The following is a 25,080-nucleotide window of genomic DNA, read 5'->3' as shown; positions in this document are numbered from 1 at the left end:
GCTCTTGAATCTGCATGTGGAGTGGATTCAGTGTCTTTGCTCCAGCTTTGAAGGAGGTGTCCTTTATAAATTCAAAGCTGCCTGCAATAATCGTGGCCTCACATCATTCTTAAGTTCAGGAAATCTCACTGGTGAGAGCTGTGCCAAAGCCTGGCTTTGAGATAGCATCATCTGGCTGAGTTTTGGTAACATATGCAAAGTCAGGGACTTTTCCAGATCACAAACAATTAATATATTACTTCCTTCTGGCAGAGCATTCATCAGGATTAAGAAGGCTAGAACCTTGTCTTCTTACATCTCCGTGTCTGAAGAATTTATGGTACTTAAATGAAGTGGAATGAAAATAAAATACTTTCTTACATTCTTTCCTTAATGTTGTCCTATTTGTAGAGCTAGCTGTCCAGAATCTCTTGCTATGCTCAGTTGACTGGGAACATGCATTTAGTAACAGAGCATTTCACCACTGTCCTGTAAATGATGCATCACAAAATAAGATGTCCCTGACCCACTCTGTCACAATCTGCTCTGCTGTTGGGATGAGAGAGAGAAGGATGTCAGCTGCTCACAGCTGATCAAGGATGGGCTGCATAATTTCCTTAGTGTTCCTGGGAGTGGCACTGAGAAGACTTCAAGATGCACCACATTGTCCTATCACCATAGGTCCCTCACAATTGGGAGCACCCAGCCTCTTCAGTCTTCAAGGTCCTATCCTGCAGTTATGCCCAAGAAGAGCTTGTTTGTGAAGGTTTGGGATGTTGAATTATTTATAATCAGCTGGGAGACAAACCCTGAAAGGCAAAGCACTAGGCTCAAATTCAGCCCAAACAATCCTGAAGGGAGGCTGATCAGAGAGGACAGCAAGCAAACAAACTATTTTCTCCATGCATTGTGATTCAGATTTCCAGACTAATATTGCAATACAGTTTGCCTGGGAATTTTCAGTGGTACAGTTGAGCCATTGATACTCTTCAGGATTAAAGAACTACAGTTTTGAATTAGTGGCAACTGTAAATTAGTTCAATGATACTGCTGTGCACACACCACGCGAAGCCTGTTTGGTTGTTATGAACTGGAGAAAGATGATGTGGGAATTGTCTATGCACAGTTAGTTAAAATCTCTCCAAAAGAAGAATTTGGTGTTTGCAGGAAGCACTGATGACAATGTTTCAAGAAAGGGCAACAGTATTTGTTTATCATGCTTGCTCTCATTCTACTCTAACTACACCTGTGCAATTCCGTTCTCCCAGACTTCCACCAACCTCTTCCAGCCACTAGGAAATTTCTTTTCTTGATGTATAACTCAGTTTCTGCCTTGTTTGCTTGCTTGCTCACTTTTCAATTTTTGTTTTCAAAAGAAATTCACAGCAGTGAAGAAAAGATGGGATGTTGTCTATGAGGGGGGAATTCAGGCAGGGTTTGTGCAACCTGTTCATGCATAATTTGGGATTAGGATTTGATGTTCGTGTCCTTTTGTTTTGCTTTTACTATGGAGCAAGGTTTATGTCTCAGAATCACCTGGGTGTTTTCTTAAAACACTTCAGTCAAGCTGTTGCAGAATTGGTTGGGGTTTTTTGGGGTTTTTTTGGTTGGTTGGTTTTGGTTTGTTTGGTTTTGGGTTTGGGTTTGTTTTTTTTTTGTTTTTTTTTTTTTGGTTGGTTGGTTGGGTTTTTTTGTTTGGTTGTTTCTGTTTTGTTTTGGGTTGGGTTTTTCGGGTTTTTTGGTAGCACATTACAACTTGTGTTGCTTAGGTCCTTTATTTTAATTAAGAAGTCTATGCTGTAGGATCTCAACAAAGTTTTATTTCATGAAATGTGTAGAAATTGAGTGTTATGGATGTTTCCAGGAATGCTTTTGCACTACGTGGTTCCTCACATATGCAGAATTCAGCCCCGTGCCGGCAGTGCCTCCTGTCCATGGCAATAGGCATGAGTTTACATCTCTGATTCCTGATTCAAGGGAAGGACATATCTTCCTACCTGATTTTATTTTCTCTTTCATCACTTCTCCTAGAAAAGAAAAATTCAGGCAAAGAAAGAGCAGCAGCAAAGATTTGTGCATAACAAGTAAATAGCTGTATCTGAAGACTTTTGACTGACTGGGTTGTGTGGCAGCAGATGAGAGAAGAGCACATGTCCTACTTTTCTGCACATATCAGTCAGCCAATGAGTCTTTGCATTCCTCCAGATGGGAAGATGAGGAGAAAACTCTTCATATTTCTCTCTCCTGTGTTGTTACTGTTAGAGAAAAGAGGCTTGGTGGAAATGTTTGAAGGTACACCTGTGAATAAGTTTGGAAATCTGACTTTTGGCCTCCACATTTGTTGCTTCCATTTGCTTCAATTTAATACAGAAGTAACATAACTTGAACTGGCCTGTTTCGGTAAAATGTTCCATTTATGTAGCTAAAATCCTTAATCTGAACCACTTACTAGAGCAGGAGGTCCTTTCATGTACTTTGTGAGTGTCACTAACCCCATGTTTACATGCAGGAACCATGGGTTAATCCAAGTTAACTTCATGCAAAAGGATCTTTCCTGATGTCTGATATCATAACTATGGAGAAGCTCTGAGTTACAGTAGACTAAATCTAGTGTATGTGAAGGCAGAAATCAGTTCTGGGTTGATGCATGGACTTAATAAAAAGCTTCTGTTCCTGTCACAAAGAACTCCTGTCACCTGCTTCCTTTTCTCTACTGAGTCTTCTGTCATGGTGGGACTTCCCCACCTTACTCCCCCAGTAAAATCAATATGGATGTCTTACAGGTTTTAGTTACTGGTTTTTTTCAGCTACCGTAGGCCAAAATTGTGGTAAATGAACTACAAAACTGTTGAGGCTGGTCCAACTCTGGTTTATGCTTACATCTAAGTTTGTGAGATCGCTATTTTAAGTGAGCAGGTCGGGAAAAAAAAAAAAAGAGAGAGAAAAATGCATCTGTACTTGATCACAGATGTGACACTGGACTAAAAGATACCTGTCATCTTTACTTTCAGTGACAGCAGCACCTCCCAGCTTCTGCCTTCGTTGTTTAATATGCCATCAGCCATTTGTGTCACAATCTCAATGAGAAGAAAATGGTATGTCCAGAACAAGGGAAACCTAATGGCATGAAGCCTCAAAACCAAAACATGCTGTCTACCTACATGGCTACTAGGAACTGGTGTCACTAGGGATGACTAACATAACATTCCTGCTTGCATCCTGTAACCTAATCAGGCCAGCAGGAAAAACACCACATGATGTTTCATCTACCTCCTGTAAGGGCCTAGCTGATCATTTTTCCTGTTCCCAGGAGGGAAGGAAGAAGAATCCCATAACCAAGCAGGCCACCTTTCACTCATTTCATGGCCACTTCTTCTACCGTGGAAGTGTTCCACTTCAGCTCATTCCCTGGGCACTATCCTACCTTTCCAACAATTTTCTTCCTGGCAAAAATACTAATGTAGTGAACCTGTCAGTTAGATAAGCACCTTCAGTTTCAGGACAACAGAATTTACTCAGCATAACTTGTCAGACTATTCCAAAACCATGATAAGGGACAAAATCTTCGACATAGCACATCTCCCATTGTAAGGGCATAGTTAAAATCTTGGGTATTCAGCTTTGTTCTGCTTTCTAGCAAGTATTTTAATCCTGTTTCACAATAGAATACATGGAGGAAAGTATTTCAGGAGATCTCAAGCACAATCTTTTTTTTAATTGCTTGATTTCTGGCATTTTGTAGGAGTCATATACATCAAAGAAATAATGCTGGAGGGAGGTCTTTCCTTGGTTCCATTTCATTGCCACTGTCATCCTTGGCAGTATTTCAGAAAGGATTTTTGAGATATTCTTTGAAAAATGGCCTGATTATGATCCCATGGAAACCACTGAGAAAATACTCACCACCTGCAACTGAAATCCATCCATTTCAAAATTTTAAATAATGACATGCTGATTTGGAGGAAGGAAATACAGGTAAAACTAAGAAGAAAAAGATTTTTATGCCCTCATTTTTGTCTAGCCAAATCAATGAGAAAAATTATTTTTTTCCTGTATTTGTGTCAGTGGAAAAAAAGGGAGAAAAAAGGGGAAAAAAAAGTAAGAAAGAAAAAATTAATAGAACACTTTCCTTCAAAGATTTCTTTCATTTTCATGCTCTCAAGATGGGATGGACAAGAAATAGCTCTTGAGCCTTGTAAGTAGGTCAGTTGCAATTCTCATGCCCAGACCACATTCCCCACTGTGGAATGCAGGATACCAGCAGGGCTTGCATAGACACACTCTCTCTAGGTCACATGGAGGCTTCTTTCTTTCCTCCATGAACCCAGTCCCACTTCTCAAAGGGGTGGGGGGACAGTGGGAAGCAATTATAATCTTTTGCATTTGAATTGTACCTACACATTTCCTTTTCTCTTAGTTCTTTGGGTTGTTAAATGCTCCTTCAAGCTCTCAGCCAAATTGAGGTCTTGCTGTACCCTCATGCGACACAGCAGGCTGATGTCTTGTGTATTAAACCACCCCCAGACCTGTGCAATTGGTGTGTGCACCAAAACTACATTTGGGGGGGAAGGGGGAGGAGGAGGGGGCCTACAAATCTGGAATTATTTTCTGGAGTGATGCCATTTCACAAGAAATATGAAGAGAACCCTTCCCACAAGTCCTAGGCACTTCACAGCCTCTTTGACAGTAAATGTGAGTTAAAACACGCCAGATGCCACACTTTGAATATCTGTGTTTTAGCCATTAGCTGTTCCAGTAAAAATAGCTTCCTCTTTGTTGTTATTGTTGTTGTTAAATTGGGCAACTAAAAATGTATAATTTGACCATCAATGTCCTTCCATTCTTCATTTTTTAATGTAGAAAGTTACACACACAAACTTCAGGAGCCACAGGAATTGGACTCAAGCTCATGATTTTGTAGCCGGTACTAACTTCATCTAAGCTGGAGGCAGGGGGGGTGGAGAACTGAACACTTTGGCAAAAATACAGTGTTGTTTTAATAATCCTTTTCATCCCTGCTCATCTACAAATCACATTCATTGAAACAGTTCCTGATCCATCACAAATCAGAGAGTTATAACATTTTCTTGCGTTTTCCAGGGTTTCTGCATGAAATGGTGGAGTATGAGCATTAACTCTTTTCCTGACATTTAAGTGTGTACACTTTTGCACACTCAAGCCTTCATATTATTTGAAGGTCAGATTTAAATAGAAAAGGTAAATGCATATCAGAAAGACTGTAATAAGTCAGAGTCTCCTGAACCATTATATCTTTAAAATATGCAATGTTTAAAGTCTTGCCAAGACAAAGTCTCCTCGGACATCTCTCTTCTTGTGGCTGAAAGGAAGGAGCTGCTCTGCTGGGTTCTGTGACTATGAACTGATTATGAGACTTTAACAGTCAAATATACACTACGGATAAAAAGAAATGTGCTGCTAAAGATTAATAGAAAATATGCATATCATTTAATCTGTCTTTTAATTAGACACCTATAAATAAGATGTTGCAAGGTGCTCTGTAATCAAGTTACCCAAATGCTAGCCCTTTCCTGAATTAGCATTTACAAGTATGTGACATATTTACAGACTGTTAATTGCTGCTGTTTTTTCTTCTGTTATTATTATTATTAGTAGTGGTGGTGGTGTTAAAGGAACAGGCAATATACCCCATTGCAATTTTGCATGCATGCCTGGAAAAAAAAAATAGATGACATAAATCGCATGCATAATCTCAGGAGACAATCATTTTAAATCTTAATTGGCTGCCTTTTAAATATCATTTAAGGTCTCGTTTTCCCTGACTCTCTCTCTCTAGTTAAGAAGGTGTTGTGTCAAAGTCTATTACCTTGCTGGACGTCTTGCCTCTAAGTTTTTTTTAAAAAAATAGAACCATCAGCAGAGGTTTGAGAGGTCGATAAAGCTTTTAGATTTGGAGATGTTTTCAGGGAGCCCATTTCCTGCGGCTAAGAGTTGTTAATGGAGCTTAAGGAATTATCTTATGACTCGGGCTGGGAGAGCTGTATATTTCTTCGCTCCTGTTCCCTTGTCGAGGCTGAATATGCTGCTGTCAAACTCGCTTAATGAAAAGTAACGCGTCGCTGATTACAGTTTTATTTGGGCCCTATGTAAAAAGCACTGTTAATTTAGCATCCCCTCCTTTGTGTGTTTGAATTTGCCATGGCTGAATGATTTAGAGTCTCTCAGTTTCAAGCCGTTTTTCCTTCCCCTCTCCCCTTTTTTTTTTTTATTTTTTTTTTCCCTTCTTCTCAATCTGCCTTTATATTTCTGCTTTTATATACCAGCATGAGTTGCCCGGCCTCCCTTTTCAGCCACATAGCGTCCTCTAAAGCAGCTGAAACTGATCTTTGACTTGTGCTATTGGATCAAATGGCAAAATTAATTTCTCACACTCTTTTGTTCAAACAAAAGCCCAACAAAACCCAACCCTTTTGAAAGATCACTGCATTTGATGGCTGTTCTAGAGACAAGGTTCGTGTACCAAAGCAAGAAGCTATTTTCCCTCCACCGTAATTGATACAGTCGCTCACCTCAGGATCGGTATGGTGTCGATGTGTGAGGGCAGACAGACACACACATACCTACCACGTCTAATGCACGGCCCGAACCGTGGTCTGGTGGGATCTGGGCTTGTTATATAACATATATAAACTTACTCACACTTGTTTTATAACGACAGTGACACGAAAATGGAGGGATAGAGATTTCGATCCACTTTTCCTTGGGCTTCTGACATTTTACTGCGCCTAGAATTGCCCACAGTCTTATCACCTTGTTTTTAAGTCCTGAGGGGGGAGGAGTTGCCTCCCAAACGACAAGCTGATCACATCACTGCCCGAGCCAATGCCGACCAGCAATGACTGATAACCGCGTGCAGAGTAACCTGTCACACGCCTGCCCGGGGCGGCGTGCGGGTGCCGGCGCTGAGCAGAAGTCCGGGCACCTCTAAGGCCGAGGGAGGTTTTTGGCTACTCAGAGGAGAAGCCCTCTTCTTGCGCACACACACTCGGCTGTGGCTGTGCTGGGAGCAAATGAAGTCCCTTCTACTCCACAAAGCCTCTGTCGCATGGCAGCTGAAGCCCATCGGGAGACCCGAGGTCACCCCATCGGCTCCCTGCGCACACAGCGAGCCTTCCACTCACAAACCTCCCGGCTTTACAATTACCATCGCAGCAGGCAGCGGGTTTTCCCCCCCGTCCCACTTGCCTCCGCCAATGGTTTGAGGGCAGCCTAAACACTTGCCTTTTCTCCCTTCCCTCTTTCTCGCCTCCTTCACCCCCACCTCCTTAGTTTGGCTGAAAATAATTTGCTTTGTCTAAAGGGTTTCAGAGGCAAAGCTCGCTGGCCGCCCTGGCTGCATTAAAATTCCTGCCGGCCCAGCCTTTAGCTGAGATCGCGGCTCCCCGGAGACTCCACTTTCGCTATTACTGTCAAGTACCCTTGACTCTTTGTTTTTGCCCTTTTATCTATTACAACTAATTCGAGTTCTTTTGCCCTTTTCAGTTTAAGACGTGGGCTTTCTGTAAAGCCTCCCCCTGCCACCGAGCTCTCCGGGTGCAGAGCCTTTAGAAATTGAGGGGTTTACTGTCAAAATGAAAATTTCACTTCAAATTATCTTGGCTGATGCACGTTTTCCAGGCCGGGGGCTCCTGTCTGAGCCTTTTGACAGCCAGATCAGCAGAGGGGTTCAGTGATCTCGATAATATCATCCAAGAGAGCGAAAGTCAATACAATGACAGGGAATATGACTGGATACAATCCAATTATGGCTGTTCGCAGAGAGGGGAAGGGCTTGATCTGATCTCCGCACCCAGATTCCTTTATTCAGTCCTAACAGGTCTCGCTAGAAACTTTGCGGGCTGGCGTGTATTTTGGCTGGGTGCTGTCTCAGTGCGTTTATCGTTGCATACACACACACACACACACGTATTTATTTCCCGGGGTGAGGGGCTGCAGTGGGATGAGCAAGGAGGCTAAGAGGCAAGAGGCAAGAAAGGCTCTTGTGCTTGTCCTGTGTCAGCTTGGTCCTCTGGGTTCCTTCCGCCTTCCCCCGCAGCGCCTGGCACCGCAGCTCAGAGGGCTTAGGCCGGTCTGGGTAAACCAGAGTGTGTTATCGCCTCGCAGTTTCTTTTCCAGCAGTTGTCCCTCTCTCCCGTTACGGGGAGCAGTAAAGTTTGTTCCTGTTCCGGGAAAAGGAAAGGAAATCTTTTAAACGCCCGTTCTCTATGTGGTAAATTGGCTGCGAGTGCTCCTGAATCACATGCCGAGAGCGCTCTTTCTCCCTCTCTCTTTTTTTGGTTGCGCTCTATTTAATGTCAAAATGGTAAAGCATCCGTCCTGAAGTGCTGAGATATTCATGGAGGATCAGCGATTCTCCATATTGGCAAAGGAGCTGGAAAGCTACAAGAGTTCTTTAGAAGATCACGTTTTCCATGTGAATCAATTGCTCCGCGCACGGCGGAGGGGATGCCGCGGCCGAGCCCGGCCCTTTGGGGCCGACCCTCGTCCGCCCGCACCTCGGGGGATTGAGAAGGGGGGGGGGGGGGGGGGGAGGGGGGAATGATGCTCTCGCCCCGCCTCAGAGGGCAGCCAGCTGCCCCGCCGCCGACCCCCACCAACTTGTGCGGCTTCGAGCCGCGGGAGCACGGTACAGCGAGGAGAGGAGCCAAGCATCCCTCCGGCGGCCGTCCTCTCGCTGCAGAGCTCCACTCAGCCCCTTCTCTCCCGGTAGCCTGTTGATAGTCCTTGGAATTAAACGGGACCGGATCCAAAGGGAAAATGTGAAACCTAAAAGGTGTTTGTTGAAGCGATGCAAAACGCCACCACTTGTGTTACCTCTGAAACAGACAATTTATTGGAGTGAACATACCTCTTAACATACTCGCTTTCTTTCTTTTTTTTTTTTTTTTTTTTTTTTTGGCAGGATAGATTTGTGCAGTAGGTGTAAACTTAGTCGAAGTGCTGTTTGTGAATCATATGCTAACAAGGAAATCAGGAGGAAAAACTCTCAGAAAGTCTTTATAACTAATGTCGGCATGCCTTAAATTAAATCTGAATTAAAATTTCCCATTTGTAAACTTTTGGATGTAAACTTTTTAAGTAGGTCTACGCTATAGCACGTGCTTTTTGGACATGGAATTAAATAACTTTCACGACATTGATCCCTTAAAGTCGCAGCCAGGAGAAATTCTTCAGAAGAGCAATGAACAAAGTCTGTCCCTTGAACTGAGCAAACTGAACGTTAAATCCTCATTTCTGTTGTGTTTATTGAAAAGGAAAAAAATTATATTTAAATTTAAACTCTCGCAAGTCTCTTTTCAGGGTAGCTCATCCTTCAAGCTTTAGAAAGTCCTTCGCCGCTCGGTGGACCTGTTAGGAACAAAACATTTTGCTTCCTGATTTGGGAAACGCCAGAAACTCTTTGTCCGAGTCATGGTGGGCCAAGTTTGAGAGCTGCCCCTTGAGCACGCTGGCGCCGTTTCCCACCGCGCGTCCCAAGGCGCCCGTTTCCAGAATGGCTCCTTTGGTGGTAGCCCAGGAAACTGTCGTGTTGCTCAGGGCTTGGTTCAAAGTACTATGTCTGAACAGGGGATCGTGAAACACCCCGTCCACCCAGTTCCTGAGGTTGGTGACCGGCGAATCCTGGTGCCTGTCTATGACACTGACCGGGGCGGAGACGGCGGAGGCGGCCGAGGCCCCTGGCCGTTTCAGCATGCAGGAGGGGTACTCGGCCTGGTTGAGGGACGTGGCGGTGTGCGCCAGGGACCAAATCCTGGGCTTCGCCTCCAGCAGCTGCTGCCCCTGCTGGAAGCACATTTTTGACTCGCAGCCGCGCTGCTGCCGAGCACCGAGAAGGTCGGGGCCGCACTCCTCCGCCACCGTCTTCAGGCAGCTCCGCGCCCGCTCTGCCGCCGGCTCCTCCTCCTCCTCCCTGGCAGCGGCGGGCGGCGGCGGCGGCATCTTGGCAGGGGGCTCGGTGGCCCGTGTCGGGTGGCTGCCACCCAGGTGAGGGAGCGGGTGAGGGTAGGGCCGTCTCAGCTCACACTCCGAGCTCTCCGACTCGGCTGCGTCCAAGTCCTCCAGGTCGCTGAGCTCCAGCTCCTTCTCCTCCTTGCCCGTGGGCTCTGCGGAGTGGGGGCGGGGGAAGGGACAGTAAAAACAAGACATACGGTCACTGGCAGCACCGCGCTGCCCCGCAGCCGCCCCCACGAGCAAGGCCCGCGGCCGCCCCCATAAGCGGGGTCCACCCCGGGGGCGAGCTGGCGGCCAAGCCCCGCGGCCGAAGCGCTAAGTGCCTGTTTTTAGCAGAATACCCTCTGCTTTCCCGCTCTTCATCGCCTCTTCCTGCGAACCGTCCTCCTCCTCTTCCTCTTCTTCCTCGTAGGGCCGCTTCTCATCCGAGCACTTGTTCCGCGGAGGCCAGGTCATCTTGTTCTCCTTCTTGAGCCGCCGCCGGGCGTTAGCGAACCAGGTGGAGACCTGGGTGAGGGTCATCTTGGTGATGATGGCGAGCATGATCTTCTCGCCCTTGGTTGGGTAGGGGTTCTTGCGATGCTCCTGCAACCAGGCCTTCAGCGTGCTGGTCGTCTCCCGGGTGGCATTTTTCCTCCGCGTCCCGCCGTCCATCGTGCCATACCTGCTGGCACAGAAGAGCACCTGCGGTGTCACATGGCACCCTCACCCGCCCCCTGCTCGACACAGGATCCCAGGGCCCCGGCACCCCCTCAGGGGTGGGGTTGGACCCGAAAGGGGGAAGATGGGCGAGGACGGTTCTTTAAGAGGGAGACCTGCCTCGAGAACTCAGACTGAGGAAGGATTGAGCTGGCAACAGCACCGGGCAATCCAAATCCCTGCCGTGCCGTAGCTGTGGTAGTGCAAAGAGGGAAGAAGGTGCCTGACTTCACTGGTCGTAAAGTCAATGCCAACATTTTGGGCAGCAGGGAAATCCTAGCTGCTTGCAAACGCACAAAAATCCCAATTTCTTGTTGTTTGATCAGGCCTCCCCAAACAGAATACATCTGGGTGACCCCAGGGTGTAACTGTTAATAGAAATATATTTCCTCTTACTGCTTTTATTAGTGATCTCTCCTACCCTTTTGTTCCTGAAATTGTAGAAGCCTAACACAGATGACACTGGGCTGCGACTGAATATTTAATGCACATCCTCCAGTAAAGGTCACCAGCACCCAACGGGCCTCAGAGCTTGAAACAGTGAGTAAGTGGTTTTGAGCTTTTCAAAAACTAATAAACACACCACAGATGCCCCGGCGCCTCAACCTGACTCCGCAAGAGGATATACTAACTGCCCCCGTGGGGAGGGACCGGCCCCTCCACAGTCCGTCCCGGGGGCAGGGGACCTCGTGTCTGTGTGCCTGCGTGCCAGGGACGTTTCGGTGGGGAAGGGGCGGTGGCATCACTGGGGCCGGGAGTGAGATACTAGGAGACAAGGAGGCAGGTCCGCGCCTCGACCCCGCGGTGGGGGGGACGGGAAGGGGTGGGGATCGCGGGGGCGGAGGAGGGGGGTCGAGCGTGGCCGGTGGGGGGTGTGCGCTTACCTGTCGTACTGGTACTGGCTGAGGGTGTGATCGTAGGGGTAGTAGGCAGCTGCCGGGGCGATGCCCGCATGCGCAGACCCGCTCCCGTCCTTCGCCTCCAAACTGTTCTGCAAGAGACACCGCGCCACCGCCCTCAGCCCCCGCCGCGGGGATAGCTCCGGCCCCCGCCCCGGCCCCGCTGCCCGGCTTCCCAGGAGCTGGGGTTGCACGACGGACCTTCCCGGAGGCCCCTTGGCAGCGGCGGCCAGTCAGATCAGTAGAGACGTTAAAGCGAGTGTTACGGTGCCGGGAGAAAAAAAAATGCAAAACGATCTGGCCGGGAAGAACGCACTGTTAGTTTGCGAGACACGGTCTGGGCTGCCCCAAACCACCCGCCTGGTCTAGCCCTCCACTCTCGACCGCCACCTCGTCAAGCGCGACTTTTAATTGCGTTACCGTGAGAACCGTGCCGGGCTTGAATATTTAATGACAGCGGGGCTGGACGCGCCGTGCTTCCGCCCCTGTGGCCATGAGCGGGCGAGCGCGGGGGAGCGCTGTGCGGCTCGGGGGCTTAGGAGGAGGAGGAGGAAGAGGAGGAAGGAAGCGTCCGGGGCTGTCCCCGTCTCAAAAGGGTCCTGCCGACCGGCCACTGCACCACCGAGGGCGCGGGAGGAGCGCGGCTGCGGCGTGGAGGACTGGCGGACGGGGAGCCATGGGGCGGCGGGGGACCGGCGGTGCCACCGGGGCGGCTTACCAAGGAGTAGAAGGCGGGAGCCTCAGTGCCGTAGGTCACGTAGTTTCCATAGCCCTGGGGGCCGGCGTAGGGGCCGCCGTAAACCCCCAGGGCGGCGGCGGAGTTGAGCTCGTGTCGGGCGGTAGCGAGCAGGCGGCTCTCGTACACCGGGCAGTATACGGGGGTCTGGGCGGAAGCGGCCGCCCCCGTGTCGGCAAGCGTTCGGCCGCTGGACTCGCAGCAGGTTGTCAAGGAGTTGGTACTCATCAGGAACTGGAGGAACAGAGAACGGCGCTGAGGGCGGGGGGAGGGGGGAACGGGACGATTTCCCAAATAGTAACCAAGTTTGGTGTGTTTGTTTTTTTATCAGATCGCATCTTTGGGATGTCGCCCCCCTCTCTCCTCTTCCATATTTTATTTCAATCGCTCCGGAGAAACGCAGAGGTGCAAGTAGTTGATCAGTTTTCTAAAAGCCCACCACAACAACAAACAAATGCCCCGTGACTGTGGGTGTTTAACTCTCTGCAAGACTTCGTTTCAGTCCTTGGCATTTAAAACCTAACTTTTCTGATGCGTTGTCACAAGACTGGGTTTACACTAGTTTTCTCCTCTTGCGACACAATGCTTCCCATCTGCTTTTTTAACCCTTTTTTTCTAAATCACTCATGCATATTTATTTTGTCTGCAGATTTGTAGCAGCCACGCGCTCATATGTTATTAACTTGCTGGTTTAGAATATCCCATTATGTTTCTACGGTCCACATCTCAGTACTTTCGTGTTTAATTGGTAAACTGAATTTGATTCATAATGAGGGAAAAAAAAAACCGCTGGGATGGGAAGAAAGCGGATGGGGGTTGGGGGCTGTCTGTCTCCGCTTCTCACCTCCCTCATCTTTGCAATCCTTCCCCACGCGTCACTGTCACCCCCCCAAACACCCTAAATCTCTCGTGTTCCTTCCCGTTTAAAATATATGCTCGAGATAGAACTTAAGCATCTTGGAAAGACGCGGAGCGAGCAGCTGATTTTTCCACTCCCGCGTGAGAGAAAGGATCGCGGCCGCTCGTATCCCTGGACAGAAGTAATCAATAAGAACTGAAATTCAATCAATTAACGTTGGTAGGCAAAAAGTCTTACCTGTGGTGCAGAGGAGTAAGGGTAGCCAAACTGAGGATAGGACATGGTACAGAGGCTCCCAGATACATAGAAACAAGGCGAGACGTCTGATCTGCACGCTATTGCAGCCTGGCTCTGCTCTATTGTACCAACTGATTGGTAACCACAGGTCCCTAGATGCTTATAGGACGAAGCAGAAAACAACATTTAATTTATTTACATGAAATCTTAAACTTTTTTTTTCTTTTAACCAAATAAAAATATATGTACAGTGATGTTAGCACCTTCCCTTCTACAGCTACAAAACAGGAATAATTGTTAACGTATGCGCTCCTAGGCTGGCAAACGTGACAGCAGAAATACATACTTTGCACCCACAGAAAAATGAAGGGAGGGGGGAGAAAAGTGATACAAATACATGAGTTCAGAAGCACGCAGTTTTAAAAGAGCCAAGCCTCTGACGTCACGCAAAACCCATTCAAATTAACCTGTCTGTAAGTTTAACCTTCATTTTTGGGACCCTTTCCCGTTGCATCGAAAAGAGACTTTCCAGCATGCCTCTGAGTCTGTGTAAAAGGAACGAAAGTTTGGAAAGCTCTCCAGCAGAGGCTGTGCCTTCTTGCAACACTTCTGTATCTTTCTGCGGGGAAGGGAATGAATTGTTTTAATCTGGAGAATCAATGTTGTATCAGCTAAGATTTCCCCCCACCTTCCTTAGTCACTGAAGGGCTGGTAAGCACTTTTAATTAGAAATTAATTAATGAGCAGCTGCTTCTTCCCACCCCACAGTAATAATTAGTCTCAATTACAAACAAGACATATGAAGGGACACACGACTGAGTCTTCATTTAAGATTTAATCAACAGTTAAAATTAGCGCTAGTGCTGACAATAAAGCACATGACATGCAATCCTGCTTTCTTTTCAGTCTTTATTCCAGACGTGTGATTACAGGTAGAAACCCCTACAAGCGTATTCCGGGGGATGATTGAAAAGACGCGACTTTTCACGTTAAACCGATTTTGATCCCATCGCGATCCTCCGCAGGAAAAGCCAGCCTGTGGCAGGGTGCAGGGCCGCATCCAGTCTGCCTGTGCTCCAGGCTGCACACAGCTCGGAAGGGGGAAAAGCAGAGAGGATGGGATTCGAGAGAGGGGTGCAACTCAAACGTGCCCAAGTGCTGTTCCCCGAGAGCAAACATCTCTTTCCTGGTAGTTTTCTGAGGCTGCGGTGGGACCCCCGCGTGAAGGAGGGCCTGGGACTCTCAACTAGATCACCCCCTTCTCCCCACCCCACTGCTACTATCAGCCTCCTTACCCTCGTGGGGCTGGGGTCCCCCACCCTCCAAGCAGGCAACATTCCCCTCTACTTCACCCTCGGAGAGGGGCAGTCTCCTTGCTGCCGCCCGGAGGCAGCAGCCGTCGAGAGGAGATGCTGGGGCTATCGGCCCGCGGAGGCTGTTTCGGCCATTTCTGCAGACTGGTAGCCCCAGCATCTCCCCTCGATGGCAAGTACCGCCGGGGCAGGGCGAGCAGGTAACGCCGGTCAGGTGGAGGAAGTGGAGGAGTCAGCGCCGAGGCTGAAGCTCGGGCTGCTGCTGCAGTTGAAGGCTGCTCCGTGGTGTGCAGACTTGCTCAGAGAGATTCCTGGGTTCAGACATGTGAATAGCCCCAGGGTCACACTCTAATTAATGATGATGTTCTCTTCTTCTCCCCAGCTGGAAGACTGCCTCCCAGAAACGAATCTGCCCACACTGACAGCTCGATTGAGGGTGATTGATGACTATCTGGAGACCACAGTACACATAATATAATATCTGCTGCGTAATTGCTTTAATTTACAGATGAAAATACTAGTTCTCAGATTGAGTTAGACGACAACGAGAGACTTTCTATGGTGCTTTAAGAGAGTTTGCAAATAAAAGATTTCAGATACAGTACATGCAAATTATCCTGACAGCTCAGTATCTGTAGCCGGGAGAAACGTATAAAGAAAGGGAATCAACTGACATTAATAATCGGGTTTGAATTCTGTATTGATTTTTGGAGGGGAAGAAAGTGCTTTTTCTTTCCTCACCTGAAAAGCTAATACCTTCTTCTTCCTGGGAATATTAATAACTTAGCTATTTGGTCTCTTACAGAAACTCCTTTATTCCGCCCGCTACCCCCGGTGCTGCCAAGATATGATGATACTTTTACTAGCAGCTTTCTCCTATGCGGCATGCTGGCGGGCTACTGCATTGTTTGGGAAGAAAAGACACCCGGTGTTTACACAATGGTCTGCACGCTGCCTTTGGGGCTGCTCGCTCTGCCTCCTCCGCTGATCACGCTGGGGGATGTTTATTTAAGCCCTGGAGAATAAACTCACCGGTGCTAGGGAAGAAAACAGTTGCACTTATCTCAAGAGCAGCTCGGTGTAAAGCACTATAATTAGCTGGGAGAGCTAAAGAGCTGCCTGGAGAAGTCCTCCTAGTTTTCCAGGCTACAGTTTGGGAGATGTCCTGGTGGTATGGAAGGTGTTGTTTTCTTTCTTTTCTTCCCCTCCCCCCCTGCCCCCCTCTTTCCCTCTTTTGATACTACTGCAGATGTCAACTCCACAGTGGCCCACAGAACACTACAGGTTTTGATATTTAGATGAGTCTATTAAACTTTAAAATACAAGGTGAAATTCAATATTTATAGTCCTTGTCTATTTATATATCACAGTTGTCTTTCACTGCACCATGCAAATACTCTGATGCCCATCTTTGCACTGAAATTTCCTGTATTAATCATGATAATTATTTGTCATTCTTCTTTGCAGCCTGCCTGATCTAGTACTTTACTCCTGGTCAGCTTTGCACCACTTCCAATCTGTATTCCCTAGAAAGCACTCATTAAAAAACTGAACAACAAGAAAACAAAACAACAACAAATACCTTAACAACCTTAAATGCTAAAACTTGACATTTTACCTTCCTCCAGTGTTCATGCCTTGTTTCACTTACAGTCTACAAATAATGGTTCTTTGTTGATAAGAAACTCAACATAATTATATTTCATCTCGAATTTTTGGTGCCAGCACACAAACAGGCAGTAAGCCCCACAATGATTTAAAATAACCTTTGTGGTTCTTGCACATAAACAACGCAACACTGTTCAAATCCAAGCAAAGACGCTTAATGCTGTGGTCTATATCCTTAAGCATTTGGAAAATGCAGGTCTTTGCTGTGCAATAAAAATTGATCCTTGTCAAAGCCCCTTTCCTGTACCAAGCAGTTAACAGCTTTCGAGAAGAAGAAACACACACTGCTTTCTCCAAAGTTTGAGAAAGTAAACCCATCAGATCAATAGCAAACGCTGGAGAGTTCCTCTCTTGTAGGAGCTAGCCTGCACACCCAGACAAGCAGGTATTTTACAGCCAAATCCCAACCAACTCTGTCTCTGAGAGTTACGTGTTTCTTCTCTGAGAACCCAGAGCCAACATTCATACAAGTTTTATAATAAAAGCATGAAACAAGAAGGAAATGCTGTGATGTTGGAACAGGCCACAGCAGGTAAAACAGAGAACCTCTTCAAGGCTAACGCTTTGATGGACGTCTTCAGGGACATGATCTGGAAGCAGTTAATGCAGCTACACTTTTACTATCTGCATTTTCATCGCCTTCTTTGGAGGGTTTATTGCCACTCCTGGAACTACTTCAGCGACGGAATTTGCTTATGGGCTAAACAGACTTTAGCTAGCTCTTTCAGTAGACTTTGCTTTGTTTTCACGTTACAGATTTAAAGCAACCTTGACACCACCTGACAAACGTTGTGAAGCTCTACATGTTGCCCATTTGGGATCTGACATGGAACCGAGGGCAGCCTACAACATTTTCAAGTAGATTAGCTCCCACAAAGTCGCTATCGACAGTAAATACGATTGTTTTCTCTGAGCCAATCTGAAGTGTAATTGCGTCTCCTGCACTCTGAATCGAGGTACAAAGAGGTGATCCTGCAGACCGGGGCGAACCCAGGCAGTGGCTTGTGATCGGCAGATCGCAAACAGTTGCATAAGAAGGAGCCGCTAATTAATTTACTCAGATTACAACTACAAGCAAAATCAGTTGTTCAGAGCTATCCAGTTAAATGCTCTCATTTTGTAAGCCTTCAATCCTCTTGGCAAACAATCTAGATTAAAGCAGAAAGGCCTCACATGCTCATTCTGTTCTTTGTATTTATTAACTTTTCACACTTAAGGACTAGAGCCAACACGCGCTCACAGACACAAAACTTTTCAGCAAGGGCAGCAAACGCAGCGACTTGGACAGCTGCCGTTTAGCTAGATGGACCCTACAACATAGCCACATTTACCTGCAGAGCATTGCAACTACGCTTTCACTAGCAAAGCAAGGCTTCTTCTCCCAGCTCCTGTACCCCCAGTGCCGCAGACTCATAGGCATTGGTAAACCACCGCCTTTGAGCTCTCTGTCAGCAGACAGCTTGAACACACTTCCCTGCAAAGAGAAAACTTTCCTACTTGCAATGTCAAATTCTATGCCTTTTAAAGTTCGCCTTAAAATCCAGAAAGTTTGACTTGATGCCTTACCTTAGCGCTCGCTGAATATCATATCCACACCCCCTTCCCAAGACATAATACATGTTAAAATACATTTGCCCTCTGTCCTACGTAAAGATTGCACAAAGCCAAATGATTCATCAGAGAGAGTTTCTCTTCCCTCCAGCAGTATGTTTCGGCTGCCTTGCTGCTAAAGCAGGCTCCGAAGGGGGAGGGGGAATAAACCCCACCGCTACCCCCCCCCCCCCCCCCCCCCAGCCCTCGCTTCCGTAGAGAGACACACAAGCATCACCACCAAAGCAAGAAGAAAATTTTTACCTGTGATCACGCCAGACTTCGGCTAAAACCTCGTAGCGATGGCTGTGCCATGGCAAGGCTTCTCTCCTTTCGTCTGCACTGGCTGACTTTGCAGGGAGCTACGGAGAACTAACGCAGACATTTCTCAGTGTGTAATACCTGAGCGGAGCAGCACAGTGCCTTCGGTCCCCAGGCGCCACAACCACTTCACTAACCCTCTGTACCAGAGTGACGTTCAAGTGAATAGCTCCACTGATCACACTCTTTCTTACTGATTAACACTTTCCAACACGACCAGGCACTCCACTTCCAACTTTTCCCATTTTAAAACAGAAGCAGCCAGCACCGCTTGCTTCCGCGGGTTATAAACGCCGTCTGGGGCGTGGGGGACACCATAATTAATAGCAGGTTAGTAAAATTAGTGCTGCCACTCCAATTGTTGTCCTTGTTGCCAACAATAATTGCATTGATTCTGGAAGGACACGAATGTCCTCCATTTAACCTAATGATCTGCGGGTTGCACACGCTGTAAGGCAGCTGTAGCGTTGATTAACTGCGCGCACCCCCGAACTGTCATTTATCTCTGCGAGTCACGACTGCAAGGCGCTAAACTTGCAGGCAACTCTCCCTGCCTCTCTCGCCCTTTGTTTCTCTTCCGTTTGAGGAGGTGGGCTGGGACGCCAGTGCTAGTTCTGCTCGCAGGAGATGGGCACCTGTACCTGTCCACCCATCGCCCTTGGCTTTAGTCATAGCCTTGGGGCTGCGCGGCGAGCCGGGCGCCGCGGAGCTGCCGGGGGCTGCGCGGGCCAGCGACCCTCGGCAGCGGGGAGGGGGCGAGGTGGGGGGCGGCGCGGAGGAGCCCGGCACCGGGGACCCGCTCCCGGCAGTGCCCCCGGGGCCGGCCCCGCCGCCGCCGCCCGTCTTGGGCGCAGCCCACCGGGGCCGCTCGGACACTGGGTGCTTCCTCCGGGAGGGGAGAGAGAGGCGAGTGCCGGCGGCAGCCGCAGGCAGGTCGGCCCAAGATCGCTTGCTCCTTTTTATCCTCTCTGTCCCCTACGCCCGTCCGTCCCTCCGCCGCTGCTGCTCCCTCCAGCGAAGTTACTTGGGCCCGAGGCTGGGTGAGCTGGGAGCAAGCAGTCCCCCCTCTGAGAGGGTCTTCCGCTGTGTGCAGCCCCCCTCCACCCTCGGGCACCAGGACCCGCTCCCGGTTGCTGCCGGGGCCCAGGGGCCCTGCCGCACGGCAAGTTCTGTAGAGCCGTCCGTACTTTCTCTTAATTGTTTGTTCAGCAGGAAAAGGGACAAATTGGGATTGACAGGAGGGGGAGGAGGGATCAATATGATTTCTGCTTAAAGGCGTAAGCCTGGACAATCGTTTCAATAAAAGAGAGGGAGAGAAGGATAGTATTATGTCCTACTTAATTAAGCGAAGACAAAGAGGTGTGGGGAGAAAGGTTCAGGAGAGGTGGGGTGGCAATGGGAAATTTTAATCCGGTGTCTTCCTACCGAAACCACTAAAGCTGAACTGTAACGTTAACAGGGAACATCGGTACATCGACAGATTTATTCTTGCCAGGGCTCTTTCATGCTTGTGTCATTTGCATGGACCCGTGCTCGTAATGTTGGACACACGCTGCACCTTGTAGTGCACTGTCACGGTAATTCTGATGAATGCTGAAACTGGGAAATCCTCTTCTCTTTCCCCTTTCTCCCTCCTCGGATTGTCCTTGCAGCTTCCAAGGCGGGGAAACCACAAGGAGAAGGAGAACGCGAGTCTTCTCCCCATTCGCACTTGTAAGCAGAAAGCCAATCACGCAGCGAGCCTTTGCATTTCAAAGCGGAGTAACAAACCCGCAGCGAGGTGGGTGCCTGGCTGCCCGCCAGGGTTGCCTGCGTGCCGGGAAGACGAGAGGTACGTGGCTAGGGACAGGGGCATCGCTTTGCTTCCCAGCCACTTTGTGGGACTCTCACGCCCTCCCCAAACCATCTAGGAGCGCAGGAGGTGTGTGTGCTGCCCCTACCGGCCCCGCGGATCTGGGCTGTCCTTTCCTTTCCCCGGAGAGGCCCGTCCCGCTGGCGCTGCCCTCGGGCTACTGCCCCGGGCTCCCTCCCAGCCCGACTGCTCGAATGCGCCAGCCTCGGCGCAGAGCGGGGCCGAGGCTCCTGGGGACAGCGCCGTGCCTGCGGGGGAGCCGCCGCCCCGAGGGGACCCCACCGCCTCCCTCCATTTCTCTCCGCCGACCCCGTCCCGCCACCGACCTGAGGGGCTGAGCCCGCAATTTACAGAATGGGGTGACATGTCTCTCCTTCGGCCAAATGTGCCGGGACCGTGTTCCCTCTCCCGGGCCAGAGCGGAGGCCAGGACTGGGGCAGCTGCGAGGAGTGCCCCGATGCCAGGGGCCTGGAGAGGTGCCGCCTTTCCCGGCGGAAGGGCAGCAGCGGGGAACAACTCTGGTGAGCTGTGGGGGGCTGCTGGATGCAGCTGCCCTCCTCCCCCTCTACTCCCTTTGAAATTTGCTACGATGTTCAAGGGCAGGAGGCACGGTTCAGAAGATATTTTTTTTATATTAACAGCCACCCCCTGTACCTGCACACTAATATGTCTCTTTCATAATGTAACAACCCCAGTTCCACGAGATCCCCAATTTTTATTGTTTCAGGGATGGTAAAGGAAGAGAGCAGACTCTCGAGTCTTGTCTTTTCCAATTTGCTCATGTCGACTCGCACACCTCGGAAATTGCCACTCATTGCCACTTTGACCTAAGCAACAGAAAGCTCTGTGGCTTTCTGACAAAGGCTGGCCTAGCCAGGCAGGAGGGTGATCAAACTGAGCAGAGCTGACATCCCAGTAGACATGCATGCAGGTCAACCTCAGTGACATGCTGGACACAACTATTGAGGGAACACTGGTCACCAATAAATCCAGGAAGGTGCTTACAGCCACAGCAAAAGCTTTTGAAAGTGCTTCCAAAAAATCATGGGCCAGATCCCATGGCTAGAAAGGCATTTGTAGATTTCACTTGATGTTGCTCATGGTGTTAGAGATTCTTTTTCTCCCTCTTCCCCCCCCCTCCCCTCACCCCCCCAAATGTCCAATAATGCAAAGGTTTCAACCATTTGTAATGTTTAAAGTGTTAAAAGGTGATCCTTTCACTGCAGGAATGGTGTTGGTCCTCTCTGTCCTGGCATTTCTGTAGCTAGATCAGTGCCCTCTCTGTTGTGAAAAGGCCATCATTAGGTGGTTAAAGCCCTTAATTTTCCATGTCATTAGACAAATAACACTGATGGTAGCACCACATATTTCCATTCAGAAAAAGAATAGCATTTAATTGCCAGTTAATTCTTGCAGCACTGTAGCCATTCTTGGAAGGCCTATTTTTTAAGAGATCAGAGAAGGGAAAACAGTCCCTTGATCTCTTACTTTTTTTGCCTTTATTTTCCAGTAGTGGTTACTAAATCATACCTAGTTAAGGACCAATATACTAATGCTTGTCTCTTAACCCATGCACACTATGAAGGTCCCAGAAGCACATTAGCTTAATTATGAAACCTCTGAACTAATTTATGTAACTGAAAGTGTTTTACAAGAAAGCCAATACATTTCAGAATGTGGTAAACACATGGTCACAAAACAGAATTTTGCTAAAACTGTTTTTTGTCCTCTTCTGCTCTGGGTGCCAAGTTTTATGCTAGCCTCAGAGCAGACAGGTTTATCTTAATGTGCAGGGATTCATATAGGTACATTTCTCTTCCTTTTCTCACATTAAATTCATTATGTGATGTTCAAAAGACTGATACACATTAGAAAACCTTTAGGCATTTTAGAGTAAAAGGGATGGTTCATTAAAAGGATAGGTTATTACTTTCAGCAATCGTTTCTATGTATACATTTAAATGTGAAATATTTGCCTGGCACTGACCCGCATTGGTCAGAATCTGTGCAACTATACTTTTATTCATAAATCAGTACCTAAGCTAACAAAGCACATTTGTTTTCATATTCTGTAGTTGTTTGTGGTCTTTTGTGGTTCACAAAGAATCAGGCTCATAGTTATTTTAAAAATAATTTTCTAAGCAAGTGTTAACCACAATTCCATTCCAGAGGCCATGATTTTGAAGAAGCTGTTTATTCTGTGGTAGAAAAAATGTTGATATGGCCTGAGAAATAGGTAAGGCTGCCTTAGTCTACTCAACATATGGATGGGTAGAAGGAATTATTTTATAGTAAGAAATAATTTAAAATGCTTTAAAGCACAGACATTTCAACTAACCCGTAAAAGGCAGAAGATACCAAGTGAGTCAGTAGCACCAAGTTCTCCTTCCTGCCCTGCAGCTCTGTCTGAGCAGCCTGAGCCTTGCAGATCTTGCTCAGGAGAGCAGCACTCCTGAAGTGGAGCTGCAGGGAGGCAATGCAAGAATAAGCTCCTTTTTCCATGTTATACAACTGAAGAGAAGTGGACTGTGGGTCTAGCCCCATGAGTGAGTAGCACTGTAAAATGGTACTTGTGATTACTTACACAAAAGAGGTTATGGAAGAGAAATGTATGTACCTCAGAAAACAAAGATGCAATTAAAGCAGCATTTGTAGTTTTCAGTTAGGGTTATCTTTCAATGCTGGATGAACCTTCACTTTTTTTTCCCCTGCTAATTATTTTCATTAGCTGTTTTAACTCTTCCTGAGAGCTCTTAATAATTGCTTCAGAGCAAAATGTGTAAAACTGAAAATTATTTATGGCACTGATTAGAACTACAGAATACTAATATGGGTAGTCAGGAATAATTTACCATAGCAGGAAAAGCATTATTTAATTGTTTAATATAGAAGTTTAATTGTGCTTGCATATAATTATCATGTAAATATCACTGTGATCACTTTAAGAGGTTATTTCTAAGTGTGCCAAAATTCTGAAGCAATCTGAGAAGAATTAATTTTTTTTTCTTGCCTCCCTTCACAAGTCTCTCAAGTGCACTATATGTTTTAACTTAAACCAAAATATCGCCAAAGGCAGACAGGAGTTCCAACAGTGACCAGTGTAATACTCACTGCTTTTAATTACTGTAACAATAAATCACACAGGAATGTCCTCCAGGAACTAAATGATTTTCTAAAACATTTGAGAATATTTTTGAAATTCAATTAATTGAAGGCACCAGATAAAAGGTACACATTCTTAATGGCTATAAAATAACCCTAAGGGATGTAACTGAGCTCCAAGCTTAACTTCAAAGTGTGACAGAAATACTTACTGTATTACTTTAAAAGTATTCAGATCAATGAATCAGTTAAAATTACTTATACATTTACCAACCTTTTCATTTTCTTTTTGAATATGATAGAAAGAATTGCTCTCATTTCCCAGGATACAAAAAGCAGTTGAGACCTGTAAAAGAAATTGTAATTAAAGCCAGCCTTCAGTCAAAGCTGGTATTAGGAATTTTTGGTTGACACAAGATAAAGGGTCCAGTGAAACATAAAAGTGCCTTGATATAACATACATTTAGACACTTTATACTGAAATTTAACTGGCTTGTGGAGATATTTCAGGTTCTGGGATTAACTCTGTCATTGTTAAAGTCAGTAAGCATTTTTCTATTGAACTCAATAGAACCAGAATGTCACTCTGCAATATGTGTTGTGTGCAGCTGTGTACCTTATTGTTTATTTGGGGCCAAATTAAATCCCCCTCCCCCCCCTTTTTTTTCTCTCTCTCTTTTTTTTTTTCCTTTTCCCCTGTCTTTGGATTAATCATGCTAAGTGGAACATCCATAGGGCTTTGCAAGGTACAGAACATCTTAGTCACAGCAGGCTTTCAGCCTTTGCAGGCAGTGGTCAGAAGTAGTATGGCAGCTAATGCTCAGTATGATCTGACTGTATAAATACAGGTGTTTGGCCTGTAGTTTATGATAGCAGAGGTTTTTGATTTTTCTTTTAAATAAAAGTGTTTAAGGCATCACGGTTTTCTGATTTGCAAGGTGACTTCATAATGCAGTGTAACTCAACAGCAGCAAAGAGTTAAGAAATATTCAGAAGCTGAACTGTCTCCATCAGCTGAGGTTTTTTAGCAGAGTTGCTCTATTCTGGACAGTTCTTCCTTCCTCTCTGTAACCTCAACTTGCAGCCATGCTCCTGATTGTATCTGGGCCATGAAAGCAGATCATAGACCCTCAGTCATCATACCATGCAAATAAGGGTCATCCTCTAGCCTTTGCACAATGGATGCTTGCTATAATTATTCACTGATGAGAAATAATTAAACTGCATATATGTTATTTCTCAGTGCAGAAAGTTTAGAAATAGTGGAACCAGAATTATGAACATCTGTACATTCATGCACATCTGTGTCTGTGCCCTTGTATGCACACATGCATAAACACACAGAGGGGAAGAATGCAGAGAAGTGCCTCTACTAGATGAAGGGACTATATTCCAAGAGAAGATTAAAATATTCTATGGAAGACAAATCACAATATTTTCCAAGGGGTACCTGTTTTCAGTAGTCATTGATGATTTTCTTAGTAGCATATTAACCTTTTCTCTATGCTTAAAATGTGTTAAACTGAGAGAGTAAAAAAAAAAAAAGGACAATAAGGCTGCAGAGATAAATACATCTTTATTCTTTGTTTCCTTTTTTTTTAAATTTTCTTCTTTTGGTCATTCAAAATGATAAATCCCATAAGAATTTTTGAGTATTTAATATTGATACTATGTCATGAAAATTAACAATTTTTAAATAGTCCCACACAGTAATCCTGCACCCCATAGAGGCAAGGTGGGGGTTAAGGTAGGTCACTGAGCAATGGAAAGATCCCCAGGAGATTACAGTTGTAAAAATACAGGTGCTGTCAATATTTCTGTTTAAAACTGCATGT

At 46.8% G+C, this 25,080-nt stretch overlaps 1 protein-coding gene across 1 annotated transcript; it reads right to left on the bottom strand.

Moving 5' to 3' along the window:
* Positions 1 to 9,369: 9,369 nt before the first annotated feature.
* IRX4 (iroquois homeobox 4) lies at positions 9,370 to 13,444 on the bottom strand. Its single transcript, XM_054381836.1, has 5 exons — positions 13,400 to 13,444; positions 12,286 to 12,537; positions 11,553 to 11,659; positions 10,311 to 10,633; positions 9,370 to 10,121 (listed from the first exon to the last, which is right to left on the bottom strand). The coding sequence occupies exons 1-5, from the start codon at positions 13,442 to 13,444 to the stop codon at positions 9,370 to 9,372; spliced, it is 1,479 nt and encodes a 492-aa protein (XP_054237811.1).
* Positions 13,445 to 25,080: the final 11,636 nt, after the last annotated feature.

This window comes from Indicator indicator, chromosome 6, assembly GCF_027791375.1.
Source record: "Indicator indicator isolate 239-I01 chromosome 6, UM_Iind_1.1, whole genome shotgun sequence".
Taxonomy (NCBI): domain Eukaryota; kingdom Metazoa; phylum Chordata; class Aves; order Piciformes; family Indicatoridae; genus Indicator; species Indicator indicator.
The sequence above is the reverse complement of the archived record's forward strand: the minus strand, read 5'-3'. Positions and strand labels throughout refer to the sequence as shown.